The sequence below is a fragment of the Podarcis erhardii genome (assembly GCF_964252035.2).
Source record: "Podarcis erhardii genome assembly, chromosome: 2".
Taxonomy (NCBI): Eukaryota; Metazoa; Chordata; class Lepidosauria; order Squamata; family Lacertidae; genus Podarcis; species Podarcis erhardii.
This window is the reverse complement of record NC_138498.1, coordinates 98,935,158-98,950,332: the sequence shown is the minus strand read 5'-3', so window position 1 is coordinate 98,950,332 and position 15,175 is coordinate 98,935,158. Positions and strand designations below refer to the sequence as shown.

Genomic DNA, 15,175 nt, shown 5'->3' with positions numbered 1-15,175 from the left:
ATAAAGCAGCATGCTCAACGCAGAAGCTTACAGACTAGCCAATTTAATGTGACACAATATATTTGGGGCTGAAGTCAACTTCATCAGATGCATCATTCCTGATAATCCATGAAAGCTTGTGGAATAATACACTTGCTAGCCTCTAAATTGCTAGTACTGCCCCTTCCCCACTCTGCAAGCCCTATGTGCCAGGGCCTAGAAAGTACCTTAGGAATTGACTCTGCAGAGAACTGTTGCTGGTCAGCTGAAATTAGGGCATGTTGAACTATGGTTTCCCACTCTGAATAGCCAATATAGGGACAGCTATAAATGGAAGGAAATAAATAATAGAAAACCATATTCATTTTCTATGAAGATAAAAATATTCACCAACTTTCTTAAGGTAGTTCTTTAAAAATACTTTTCAAACGCTTCATCCACTGCTTGTGAAATCTAACATATCTTGTGAACAACGTCAGCAGAGGAATATATTACATAAATGCACAGTGCATAAGGGAGCACTGTTTTTAAATTGGCCCATGCAGTGCCATGAAGGAAATGAGATGAAATTCACAGTCTGGAAATGAAATCTGTCCAGAAATGGGGAAGGAGGGGCAATGCAAAACATCATTTTATTCAGTCTAACCATCACCGCCCAAAAGCAAACTGAAGTGGAAATATGCAGAGCTGAAATAGTCTGAGAGTAGTTTTTAGGCAGTTGAATGAGCAAAGTAAGTTTAACTATAAATTAGGACTTACTTGATTTACTTTCATTATTTCAGAATGTGTTCTAATGATTTCTAATGATTCATTCACCAAAGGGAAAGAAAATCAGACACCGCTTCATTATTATTATTATTATTATTATTATTTTAAAAAGAGCTATTCTAATGCCCAAACTTTTCTTTGATCCGCTTGGAAACTCTCTGGCACTAAGGTTTGGACACAGATGTGGAAAGAAAGCATAGGAGTATTTCTAGCTGTGCAGTTTCCATACCTGCGCTTAAAAAGTGAGTGTGTGCAATTGAGAAATTAAGTGCCCAAGGTCTGAGAAAAGACAGTCCATTAATATTATAGGACGGTAAATAAATAATAATTATAAGCTCACTGATTCTCAGAGATGGGTCTCTTCTTCACTTCCCCCAACCCCACAAATTAGTGCTCAGCTCAGCTCAGCTCTTCCCTCTACAAGAAAGCTCTGCTTCCAACCACGCAAAATGGTGTGATCCCAGAAAATGGATGGCACCTCTCACTTTTCATTATTCATTATTAGCCTTTACTACAACATCAACCCTTAATGAATGTGCCTCTGTTGGCAAGGGATAGGCGACCTTGGCAAATCTTAGTGGGGGTCTCTAGGCTCCCCTACACCCTCTCTTCCAGGGTCCATGTCAGAGGATGCAGCAAGACTTGGAAGGTTTTTCCCAACTCCACATTTTCCTTTCAAAACAAAGGATACTCAAATTGGAATGCCTATAGAACAATAGAGAGGGAAGGACCCATGCGTCTAGCTGAACCGCTGCCTGCTGCCTGAACTCACCTCCAAAGGTGATTCCACAAGCCCTACAGACTGAGGTACCTTTCTAATTAGGCAATTTTTTGCACTTAACTGATAGTTAATGATAATCAAACACTTGCCTCAATATAGCTTACAACCTATTGGACATGGGCTTGTACATTATCCCATGCGCGTATGAGGTTCCAAATACTTGGAAACTGTCAGCATTTGCTAATTAGCAAGAGGCAGAAAGATGAACACAAATGCACAACACAAACACTCAAGACAGCAAGCCCTACAGAACTCACTGGAGCTTGAGTCCAAATTTAAACAAAATTGGGATCAGGTTGTAAGACACTGCAGCATTGGTAAACACTGCTTTTTTATCAATTAGGGATTTCCCACACACACATAAAGCATTCCCAACTGCTGCAAAGACCTTCTAATTAGTACACTCCAAATTACACATATAGATGAAATGATTTCAAGAAGGGGAGAATTTACATTGAAATAAAGGAGGCATCTAGTGGAATTCAATAGAAAATTATTATAGCAGCAGCAGCTAAGGGGGCTAAGACAGACTTTGCAAACACCCTATCTGAACTAACAGCTGTCTCAGAATTTTTGGTCTGAACAATCTTGAAAGTCAAAGAGTAAACTAGCCTTTAACATTCGTTCACCCCATTACCCTACATCTCGTATTGGGTGTTTCAAAGCTAACAGTTTCTCTCTTCCATCTGGAAAAAGAATTGTAAAGACCTTCCCTTTTTTGTGTGCAATATCATTTTGGAAAATTAATCAAGGGTGGAGTGGCAGAGGAAATGTTAATGGTGCAGCTGTCCAAGCTAACGGAGTCTGAATTACAGGAAGCAGAAATTGCCTATTTCTCTCTTTATTCCACTTTCACAAGTTAGGTCTTGAGCAAATGTGTGCACACTGCCAAGCTTATGTACTGTGCTTAAGTACTTTGTCAGCAGTTTCTCCACCTGACCTAGAAGAAACAACCTTCCTGGTTTCAGAATATGCTCCCTCCACACGCTCTCTACAGAATGCCAGTTCCATTTCAACAACTTTAGGTCAGCCATCACCAAATCTAAAGCTGTTCAGGCACACAGTTTCCCTGCTGCCTCATTACTCTTCTGCAGTGACATCCCACAAATAGGGGACATTATGTAGCCTGCCCCAGATTAATCCAACAGGAAGACCTCTTGGAAAAAACACTATTTCACTGTATACAGAAGAACTATATAGTTATTTTGCTGTGCATGGTCACTCTCCCAAAGGGACTGTAACATGGTTGTAAATGGCATTATTTGCCTGCAGGAAAAGCTACAGCTGAAGGATATCAGATAATAGCACTGTGTAGGACTACTGAGATTGTGGAGATCCACTTTGGGTGAAGAGAAACAATCCTGGGCCAGATGCACCAGGGGTATGTCTCCCCAGTGGTAGACTGGGGTGAGGGAAGAGATCATTGCTCACTGATAAGAGCATATGCTTGTCAAGCAAAGTACTGTGCTAGGTGGAGCAATGGGCTAACTCAGTGTAAGGTAGTGTCATATGTTCATATACACACCAAGGCACCTTCCCACTTGCAGCCACCAACCTTCCTTGCTGCTGACCTTATTTCTGTCCTGTTATTTGCCAGTACCAATGTTTCAGATTTGATCTGGGAAAAATATTAAGCATGTATGGGCTGCACTGAGCCTGGCACCTGACTGGTGAGTGAGGCATTTGAACCTCCCACTTCCTAAAGAAAGCATCATTACCAAACCTCCACACTCCCGCTCATCAATGGAATCAGTATTAAACTGTAGAGTCATCCAAACAACAAAATAAGGACAATTATGTCCTGAGCACATTAGATAATTTGAGGAGCTAACTCTTACGGGGAACACTGTTTTCCCTCAAGATGCCCAAAGGCTTCCAAAGTTGAGGGGCACCCCACTGCACTCATACTAGGAAAGGTTGGCATCTGTTTGTGTCTTGAGGTAAAAATGACCTTCTAAACAAGAGGATAACATTCCTGGAGTCTTCTAAGCTCCAGGCTTTATTTGGGAGTCTGGCCAAATCCTAATACTATTAGTATTAGCTCTTATTGACTTGCAAAGGACCCTGCCAGGATTGCAAAGACCCTGTGTGCCAACTCTTCATCAGCGCCTTCCAATGCAGATTTCTGAGGTCATGCTGCTCTATTTTGTATGGAGCACATAAGGGAAAGTTTGAGGTCGCACCACTATACTTTCTAGACAGAAAAAAGTACTCTGTCTGCCAGAATTGGGTGAAAATATATAGGGACCTTGTTTTATGTCAGGCCCTCCAGATCATGAGGACCTCCAGATATTGCTGGACTACAGCTCCCAACGTCCTAGACTACTGGCCATGCTGGTGGGAGCTGATGGTGGCCAGGAGTCCAAAAACATCTGGAGGGCCACCAGTTCCTTGCCCCAGGCTGGAAGCATGCATGTCCTTTGGTACCACATTTGAACAAGCCAGAGTGGTACTCTGATTGAAGCGTCTTAAGGGGGATTCTAACTGCATTTAGGAACACTGTGTGATTAGGGTAGTTGTGTATCCTACTTTACAGAGGGCAGCTCTTTAACTAAAGAGCAGAGGATTCTGCTCTATTTTGAAGTGTCTTCCGTTTGAAAGGCTGTCCATCCAAGTGTGGCTTAAAGGTAAAGGACCATAAGGAGATATCGCGAAGGTCTTACAGTTAGCACCTTAGCAGCAGACTGAGCAAGAACAGGTCACCTAGGCATAGCTTTCCCAATTATTGGGGATTATTTGCTGTATTTCTATTTAAATTGTATAAATTATTTCTAAAATTTGCATCTATACATATGATTAATGTATGCAAATCTCATGCAAATTAGTTCCTCTCTATTTGGCTATGTGCACCTAGTGAAGTCTAGGTTCCTAATCAAAGGGAGGATTCTAATCGTATATGTATGAGCTCTATTAATTAATTTGTGTATCGCTTCCTGTAAAACACCTCAAAGCAATTTGGAAATAAACATCAACTTACTCTCTCTCTCTCTCTATATATATATATCTCCAATACAAGTACAGACTCCACTTAAGTGGCTTGTTGGAAAAGGAAGTTGTTGCTTGTTGCTGAAAAGATAAAAGACAACACCTGTCTGATTTACAATGGGAGGGAGTTCCAAATATGGTTCTAATCTTGCAGATCTTCAAACTCCATTTGCAGAAGTTGGGAAAACAGGAGCATGAATTGGTTGTTATGTAGGGGGGCACTCAGGGCTGAGCTGGCATGCACACGCCCACATCCGTTGCACATTCATACAAATAGCGGAACAGGGCTCTTTGAGTGAAGCTGATCCCACTAGTATCCTGAAACACCTGTGGAGATGCTACCAGTCATAAGTCACAATACTAGACTAGGTTGACAAATAGTCTGACCTGGTATAAAGCAGCAGTACAAATTTGGCTACCTGGGAACAATTTCTCCCCCCCCCCCCCATGTTCATCTCAAGGAAGACGAACTCTGAACTAGGTAAGGAACTGGATCATTTCTCATCACATAGTAAGAAGAATAGCTCAAAATTCCCTACTCATTATCTTCTGTGAAGCTAGAAAGCTCAGGACAAAATAAATACATGTTAGATTCTAAAAGAGTTCTAATATTCCAGAATGAGAGTGAAAAGAGTATACAGTACAACAAAAATAGTCCAAAAGTGAGGTGTCCTGTACAAGGAGGCAGGGTTGATAATGTGATACTTGGGCAAAAAGGCCAGGGAGCAGCGGTTCTCAACCTGTGGGTCCCCAGATGTTGTTGGACTACAACTCCCATCATCCCTGAGCTCTGGCCTTGCTAGCTAGGGATGATGGGAGTTGCAGCCCAACAACATCTGGGGACCCACAGGTTGAGAACCGCTGCTTAGGGCAAGGGAGGACAGTGGGCCACAAAAGGGACCAAATGTCAAAACAAACTCATAGTTGCCACTGCAACGTTGTTCCAACACAATGTAACCTGCCACTATACCATTAACAGATCCTGTGGAAGATGGTTGTGGGAGGAACCACACACATACAATTTAGCTTTGCTTGCAGCCGTGTAAGAAATGGGGCAGAATTCATCAATCTGGAGCCCTAATGTTCATGTGTTTGCTAAGCATATGCATTAAGCCACAATGACTTAATGGCCCGGAGTCCTTTTACCAGCTCCAACTGCTATGCCAGCTGTGATGGTTCCTGGAGCAAAACAGCCTGACCATAGTGGTCCATGCATGAGCAACCTCAAGACTTGACCACTGTCACATGCTTTATGTGGGACTGCCCTTGTATCTGGTCTGGGAGATAAACTAATATGCAGAATTCAGCAGCCACACTGCTCACAGGAGAAGGCTACTGGCTGCAGAGAGCACTGCACTGGTTGCTGATTTGCTGCTGAGCCAGGTTCAGTGTTTTTGTGTTTATTCACAAAGCCCTAAACAGGTTGGGCCCAAAGAATGTAAGAACTGTCTGATCACCAAGTTCTTCTGATGGGAACTTCTGCTGGTTCGTCTGATCCCTGAGGTTCAGCTGGTCTTGACTAGGGACCAATCCTTCAATGGACCAAGCCTACATTCATTACTTTGCCGACTTTTGCCTCTGGACCTGCCCACCTGCACATGGCACCCCCAAAAAGTTGACTACAGGGGAATGCGGGCCTCAGGCTGAAAAAGGTTCCCTACTCCTGGTGTACAGGACGCGGGTGGCGCTGTGGGTTAAACCACAGAGCCTAGGGCTTGTTGATCAGAAGGTCGGCAGTTTCAATCCCCATGACGGGGTGAGCTACTGTTATTTGGTCCCAGCTCCTGCCAACCTAGCAGTTCGAAAGCACATCAAAGTGCAAGTAGATAAATAGGTACCGCTCCGGCGGGAAGGTAAACGGCATTTCCATGCGCTGCTCTGGTTTACCAGAAGCAGCTTAGTCATGCTGGCCACATGACCCGGAAGCTGTACACCGGCTCCCTTGGCCAATAAAGCGAGATGAGCGCCGCAACCCCAGAGTTGGCCACGACTGGACCTAATGGTCAGGGGTCCCTTTACCTTTACCTTTTACTCCTGGTGTACAGAATCATACAGTTGGAAGGGGACCACAAAGATCATTTAGTTCAACCACCTGCAATGCAAGAAACTTTTTGCCCAACATGGGGCTCGAACCCACAACCCTAAGATTCAGAGTCTCATGCTCTATTATATAAGGAACAAAGGCCAATCAGCTGGATGCCCTACTCCAACTGAAAATCAAGGGCACAAGCTAGCTTTGTAAGGCCACAGAAGGTCACATTATACATATTGTACATTAAGTACTATAATCTCAAGAGATCCTTCACTGAACCACCCATGCGTTCCCTTTCAATATCACAGGCATGCACGAAAATTCACAACAGCAGGCTGAGTATTTCAAAACAATTCTCCTGTCACATGAAACAGCTCTTTTGAATGGAAATTGCACAGAGCAGTTGGGGAGAGTAAGAAGCCTGCACCTAATGCCTTGTGGACTGCTTTTATAGAAAATACAGATAACAAAAACAATTGTGTTAGCTTTAAAACAATCACAGTAGAGTATATGCCATCACGCTGAAGCACTTCCAGGTATCTGCTGGATTTTTGTCCGACTGGCAAACCAAGGATTAAATGGGGTGAAGAGAGGAAAGAGTTATTGGAAGAACACATTTCAATATTTATACCTCTCCCTATGTAATATACAACCAAATTACCAGCATAAGGCCCCATAAATAATCACTGAGGAAACAGAGTAAATGTGGGATCATGAATAAGTTTCATGCCCAATGCATGCTCTGCCTGCTTGCTTGATGAACGTGAAGGGCAGGCACTGAATTAACCCCATTGGATTTAAAAGCATGTGGTGGCAGCGAAGGGTTGTCCTTTTGAAAGGCATAGGGATGGAAAGAGCGATCAATTTCAATTAGCAATTTTAAACACCGTTGGAGGGCACTTTGCCCAGCAAAAGTTTCCAGAAACCACTACAATTTTTAAAAGTGTGCATGTCTGAAGTCAATTAAGTCATGTGGAAACAGAAACACTGGCATTTCGGACTTCCACATTGCCAATCTTTCCAGGGACTATGAAAATATAAATTTGCCTACATGCGTCTCATTCAATATTCATCCATCCATCCATCGCCATGCTGGATCAGGGCAAAGGCTTATCTAGTCCATCGCCCTGTTCTCACACTGGCCAACCAGGTGCCTGTGGGAAACCAATGAGCAGCACATGAGCACAAGAGCCCTCTCCCCTCCTGTGGTTCCCAGCACCTGGTATTCAGATGCACAGCATAGCCACCATAGCTAGCTGTTTCTGATAGCCCTCTCCCTCCACAAATTTCTCCAATCCTCTCTCAAAGTCATCCATAGAATTGTAGACTTGGAAGGGATTCCAAGGGACATCTAGTCCAACCCCCCAGCAAGGCAGGAATATGCACATGGCCCCTATGGGGATCGAACCCACAACCCTGACATTATCAGCACCACGCTCTAACCGACTGAGCTAACTGACCGAGTTGGTGGCCATCGCTGGCTCACTGTGGCAGGGAGTTCCATAGTTCGAAGCAGAGGTGCCTATCAACAAAGCCTCAAAGGGGTTTATATTAAAAAAGGATAAAACAGTAACATTTCCAGCAATTTAATTTTTTAAAATAAGAGCCAACCAAAAGCTAACTATTATCTTGTGCATGTATAGAAAACATACAGGCTTCATCCAAGAGCATCCCACAGGTGAGTTGGTTAGGGCTGGTTGCACATAGGCTTTCTCACCCCGTTTCTCTCCCCCCCCTTTTTTTGGGGGGGGGCTATGCAATAAGAAGGAACAACCAAAGCACCCGAGGGCTCTCCCCTCCTTTCCTTTTTACCTGATAGAGGTCCCTTATCCCGCACCACGTCCTCAGCGCCTGGTGGCATCCCCTCACCCGCTGCGTGTACCACCTCCTCAGCGTCGACACCGTCAGGTTCCAGACGAAGCGGCTCCCGCTGAAGAGCAGGTCCTCCACTCCGCACATGAACACCGAAGCCATGACTTTGCCACTTCAGAGGGGGACCCTCGCACTCTCTTTCTCAGAGCCACGCTTCTTCCTCCTCTCCCTTGCGCCTTGGCTCTCAGCAGTCCAGTTAATAATAACAACAACAACAAGGCGCTCCTCCTGCTATTGCAGGCTCATGCTACACCGCGCCGAGCAAGGGGAGGCGCGCTTCGCGGAGAGGCCGGGGGCCGGAGCCTCTCGCACAAACTCCTCATTCACGCGCCGCTTCCTGGGCAGACCTCCCAGACGCTGCCCCGGCGCGGCTTGAAGCCCAGCCAAGGGCTGAAGCCGAGGCGGCGGCGGCGGCGGCGGCAGCGGTAGCTCCACACAGCCCAGCCTTGTGTCCTTCTTAACAGCTTATATAAATCTCCGCTAAGCTTCAGCAGCTACCACTACGGGTTCTAATTAAAAGTTTAACCCGTTTTGTGAGCGGGGAGCGCGTCTCTTTTTCTCTCTCCCTCTCTCTCTCTCACACACACACACGAGTAGCTTATCTGAATACTCCTGAGCTTGCTCCCCCCACGAGGAAAGGGAGAAAAAAGACCACAAACAATTCCTGTCAAGTACTTCCACACTCCCTTTCCCTCCTAAATGCTCTTATAATATGGAAGCGCGCGCCTGCGCGCACACACCCTCTCCAAGGAAAAAGCGTAGAAAAACACCTCATAAGACACCTTCAACTTTTTTGGGGGGGGGGGAGTTATAACGCTGTCACCATTTTTTCCCAGTCAGTTAATAAGGGGCCTGACATTTATTTCCGTCTCTCTCTCACACACAGAACTCGCAGAACTTTTGAAACCTAAAGCATCTTCTGCTTGTTGTGAGAACCTCCCTCACGCGCAGGAGAATACTGTAATACCTTAGTGAAAGTTTCCTGCCTCTCTCTCTCTCTCTCTCTGGTATTCCCTATTTTTTAAACACACACACTCGGAGAAAGCCGCCTCGCTAGCTAAGAAAAATGAGCGTCGATTTGGGTTCTCCTCCGTTTAAACTGACGGTAATCCTATTAAAACGCAGCATGCGGAGCACGAGAAAAACAGAGCCGCCTCACGCACGCTGAGCCCTTTCACCAAGCAGGCCACAAGTAAATAAACACTCTGGGAAATAATAGCCCACAAGAGAATCCCAGGCTTGCCTCAGTACAGTAGTTGGTATAAAATTAGGCTGCCAAAGCCCAGCCCTTTGGAGAATTCAACCGTTAATGCTAGACGGGAAGGAGGCGGGGGGGGGGGACGACTGCATTTCATTTTACAGGCCATTCCCTGTAAGGCTCTAAAGTGGGGAGGGCAGTTGTTAGTTGCTGGCAGGAGAGGAAGAAAACTCATCTTTTTAAACGATTACTCATGGGATTTGGAGTTTTCTAAGCTTTCGCTGTACTGGAGAGGGCGGGGCAAGGCAGGGCTTTCTTTGAACCGTTTCCCTACCAAAGAGTGAAAATAAACTGTCCAGGTTGCAAATATAAACGCAAAAAGTAGCTGAGGAGGACCACAGTACAGTGGTACCTTGGGTTACATATGCTTCAGGTTACATATGCTTCAGGTTACAGACTCCGCTAACCCAGAAATAGTACCTCGGGTTAAGAACTTTGCTTCAGGATGAGAACAGAAATCTTGCTCCGATGGCGCGGCAGCAGCGGGAGGCCCCATTAGCTAAAGTGGTGCTTCTGGTTAAGAACAGTTTCAGGTTAAGAACGGACCTCTGGAACGAATTAAGTACTTAACCCGAGGTACCACTGTAATGCAAGGCAGAATCAATTTGATTTTTGTTTGTTTGTTTGTTGCGTTTCTATCCCACTTTCTCTCCAAGGAGCTCAGTGCCTGGTTCTCCCCTGCCTCATCTAATCCCCATAGCAACAACCCTGCGAGGTAGGTTAGGCTGAGAGGCTGCGGCTGGTCCAAGGTCACCCAGTGAGCTTCATGGCCAAATGGGGATTATGAACTCTCAAGTCTTAGTCCAACGGTGTAACCATTACACTGCACAGGCTCTTGACAAAGAGGAGGGAGCTGGAATAGAAGCCTTAAGGAACAGATACTGTGTGGCACCATGCCACTTCCTAACATTCAGTCAAATTCCCTGCATATTTTTGGACACAAGTTCATTCTTTTGTGCACAAGAAGAAATAACTTGGAACTCCCTGCCTGTTGACACCAGGCAGGAACCTTCAATGTACTCTTCTTGGCCTTGGCTCAAAACATTTTTCTTTAAGCCAACCCTATCCGGACATATAGGGATGTGGGTGGCGCTGTGGGTTAAACCACAGAGCCTAGGTCTTGCCGATTAGAAGGTCGGCGGTTCGAATCCCTTCAACAGGGTGAGTTCCTGTTGCGCGGTCCCTGCTCCTGCCAACCTAGCTGTTCGAAAGCACGTCAAAGTGCAAGTAGATAAATAATAATAATAATAATAAATTTTATTTATATCCCACCCTCCCCAGCCGAAGCCGGGTTCAGGGCGGCTAACAACACTCATGGCATTTCCGTGTGCTGCACTGGTTCGCCAGAAGAGGCTTAGTCATGCTGGCCACATGCTGGCCACAAACGCCAGCTCCCTTGGCCAATAAAGGGAGATGAGCGCCGCAACCCCAGAGTTGTCCGCGACTAGACCTAATGGTCAGGGGTCCCTTTACCTTTATCTGGACATATAGAAGGCTGGCATGATGTTTGCATCCTTTTGCTTACTGTTGGTTTTAATTATCTTTTGAATGTTGTTTGAATGCATTGCAGGGGGCTGGGCTAGATGACCCTCAGGTCCCTTTCAACTCTACAATTCTGATTTTATGAAATATGAGATCAATTGTCACATTCTTACATTTTAATGTGGATACATTCCTAGAAATCTGGTTCTGCTTTCTAGGAATCAAGGTCCAAGGAAAAGAAAACCCATTCAGAGGGCCAGAAAAACTTTATGATGTAAGTTGATGAGCACAATACCTATATTTGATTAACAGTGACATCTGTAATTGTTTAATGCCTCAAATTTGCCTGTTACTTATGCTATTTGTGTTTTTTCATTAAAATGCTACATAATACCTGATCAGACTTCGTTTTGGGAAAGGGGAACATTTATACAAATTTGGAACCAGCTGAATTAACACATACGAGCAAGAAAACAGCAATAATTTTACTGAAGGAATGGTGACCTAATGCACCCCCGAAGAAATACTGAGATAAATCCAAGAACCCCCTGGCATTTCCTCGCATATAAATAAAAAAAGAGGCTGCTTCCCAAATCTCATTTTGAAGCCAAAGATACTTTCATGGAACACCTAACACATCAGAATGAAAAACTGGGCTGAAAAAAGTCAGAGACTAATGCAAAGTTCTGCCTTTAGGCAACAGCAGCAGGAACAACAACAAATCAAATGCACAGAGATTGGATTGGTAGTGGTATATGTGAAAAGGAATCGTGGAATCGTAGTTATTGACAAGCTGAACATGAATCAGCTGTGTGATGCAGCTGCAAAAGAGGTGAATGCGCTTTTAGGCTGCATTAATAGAACCACAGATTCAGGGCACGCCAAAAGCCCATCTAGCCCAGCATACTGTCCTCACAGTGGTCAAATAGATGCTTATGGGAAGCTCACAAGAAGTGCACAAGAGCCCTCTTCCCTCCTGTGGTCCCCTCAACTGGTATTCAAAAGCGCACTGCCTCCTTCTGTGGAGGCAGACCACCACCAGCTTTGAGCCCAATTTGGTGATCCTGATCAGGCCCAGATTCCCAGACCCTAAAATGATATCTGGGATCTTGCACAGCCCTACCTGTTATGGCCTTGACATACACCTTTATTAAACACGCAGCAAGCTGTGGTAGATAGAAGATGTAGGCAGAGAGTCTCTCCTGCATATTTTCCTTCTTCCCCATTGTCCTGGCTGCTTAGTCACATGTTTAATCACCTCCCTACTTTTGACTGCTCCAGATCACTCCAGGTAGACTCAATCCAATCTGATCTGAGGTCATCTGGGGCTGTCTTGAACCACTCTGGACAGATCCCAGTTTCCATCTGGGATCCAGGATATGTCCTGATTAGTAACCAAGCTGAAGCTGGGAGACTAGAGAGAATCAGAAAAGGTGAGGGTGGGCTTTTTGGTGTTTTTAGTTGGCTTTGCCAATCAGGAGGCCTCTTTCTGCCTGCCTATCATAGAAGCTGATGTTAGGCATTCCTACCAGGAAAGGGGGTCTGAAGCCCAAATATGCACAGGACTGGTCTCTGAAGTTCCATGTTCTAATCCCGAATTCTGGAGCTCTGTGCAGGTTGTAGCCCTTCATAATCAGTCAAATGCTCTCTTTAGTACAAAGTAGTTACAGTTCTTATCTCATTTATCCTCACACAACATTCCTGTGAAGTCAGAAAGGTGTGTAAAATCACAGAAAAAGCACATAGTGGACTCCGTCAATCAGGCTTCACAGCATAGCGTATCACAACCCACAATGACCTGTTTTGTTTTGTTTTGTTTTTGCCCAGCCTTCATTAAACCTCATTAAACGATTGCTTCATAGAGCTTTGAATAATACCACAGAGGCTTGAACTTTATAGGCACCCCCCCCAACAATTCATTTATGAAACACTGCAATCATTTTTAATAGTCACACGCAGAATAGTAACTATTTTAGTAACGGAACTCCAAGTCCCAAGCAACACTTATTATATTTAACCGTGCTTTTGCTCACTGAATTTCAACAGGAGTGAGAAAGAACATCTGCACTGTGACAACTAAGATTCTCAAAATAAAGAACTAGCTAGCATATAAAAATGCATACCACTTTATTGTACATAATAGCCCAAGTGTCTTTAAGCCAAAATATAAATCAGACAAAATGCGGGGGTTGGGGGGTGGAGATAATTTCAATTGTTTTAATTCTAGGGCCAACATATAATTGTTTTAAAAAGAATAAATAATATATATTTTCCACCCTGATGCTCTCAACTCACATTTCCAAAGGTCAGTCCTGAATAATCTTTGCACTTAGCAGTCATCAGCATACAAATAGCCAATCGTTTTGCAGATGCTGATCAAAAACCAAGGCTGGAGGTATTTAAGCAGAGACCAGGTGGCAATCTGCTATAAGAGGTGCTGCACTTGCATTGAGCAAGGGGTTGAACTAGTTGTCCTCCAAGGACCCTTCCAACTGTCCAGTCCTTTGGTTTGTATCCAACCAAAGCACTTCATGTGTGGAATGACTTCCAAGAGTGCTCCTGCCTCCTCTCCCACTATGCACCTCCCAAATCTGCTCTGGGAGAGCAGATGTGTGTGCAGGAGCCAGGTCCTGTGACCAATAAGACTCTGCAGGACTGTGGCCTTCCTTAGTTTGTTCTGAAGAGGCAAGGTGCAGCCACACAGGTGAGGCTGATTGGTAACTCACAGCACCTGGTGGCAAGAGCAGGGATATAAGGTCAGCATTTTCCCTTCGGCTCTTTGCCACAGCAACACATTCCCTGTCCTGCTGCGTTTGACTTCTTGACTCCTTGCTTCTTGATCCATGGGACTTTGTGACTCCTTCCTGATCCTCGGACCCTTGACTTTGTGACTCCTTGCTACTTGACCCTCGGACCCTGGGCCTCTTGGCCCCCAGCTCTCTGATCCTCAGGCTCTTGGCTTTCTGACTCCTGGCTTCTGGACTCCCGTTCCTGCTCCCACCCCGCCATCTTGCCTGCAGTCCCAACGTCCCCAGCCGGGACTTTGATTGCTCATGACCGGACCGTGACAGATAGAAGGGAACTTCAGCTGCACTTGTGGAACTTTTCTACATACACAATTATTAGACTGGATACAACCTTAGGAGTCTATCATTTTCGGCTTCCCCTCACCAGTCTGACATGATGCTCTGCTTCCCTTGACATGCTATTAGCTAGCTGCAACAAAGTAGGGTCAGGCCACCAGTGTTTCTGCTTTTAATCTATATTCTGGAATAGTAGTTAGAAAGAAAGGCAAATTCCAAAAAACATTTTATGGCCTTGGCTTTCCAAATGGTCCAGGAGGTGGTGACTGAGGTCAGAAGAGGGAGGATTAAATCTACCACTTTGAATTTTGAAATATTTCTTGCAGACATACCTGCTTTCAGTGTGAAGCATTTAAGAGTAGTCTGCTAATGAGAAATGCCTGGGAGTCCCAGGCGCGCGTACACACACACACACACACACACACACACACACATATATATAGAGAGAGAGAGATTGGTTTGATCAAATCACCTACCTGGGACTATTTTACAAAAAGGGAAGAAACTTCTGGTGATATTCTGAAGGCAAAGTGCTTTGAAAATGGACTACGCTCAGTTCTGTTGAAAGTGAGTGAGCATCATTACATGTTATGTCAAAGTGATATGTGAGTGAATAAGGAGGATGGAAAAGCATTAAAGGGTGGCGCTGTGGTGCAAACCACTGAGCCTTGGGCTTGCCGATCGGAAGGTCGGAGGTTCGAATCCCTGTGACGGGGTGAGTTCCCGTTTCTCGGTACCAGCTCCTGCCAACCTAGCAGTTTGAAAGCATGTCAAAGTGCAAGTAGATAAATAGGTACCACTCCGGCGAGAAGGTAAAAGGTGTGTCCGTGCGCTGCTCTAGTTTTGACAGAAGCGACTTAGTCATGTTGGCCACAGGACCCAGAAAGCTGTCTTTGGACAAACGTCAGCTCCCTTGGCCAGTAAAGCGAGATGAG

General features: G+C 45.0%; 1 protein-coding gene across 1 annotated transcript in view; it reads right to left on the bottom strand.

Annotated features, from left to right (window-relative positions):
• The window catches only part of FRMD4B (FERM domain containing 4B), a 139,072-nt gene extending 130,429 nt beyond the window's left edge, over positions 1–8,643 (bottom strand). The window contains exon 1 of the mRNA XM_081850049.1: positions 8,358–8,643. Coding sequence (XP_081706175.1) covers positions 8,358–8,519 — 162 coding nt within the window. The 5' untranslated portion in view covers positions 8,520–8,643. The remainder of the gene's footprint in view (positions 1–8,357) is intronic.
• Positions 8,644–15,175: the final 6,532 nt, after the last annotated feature.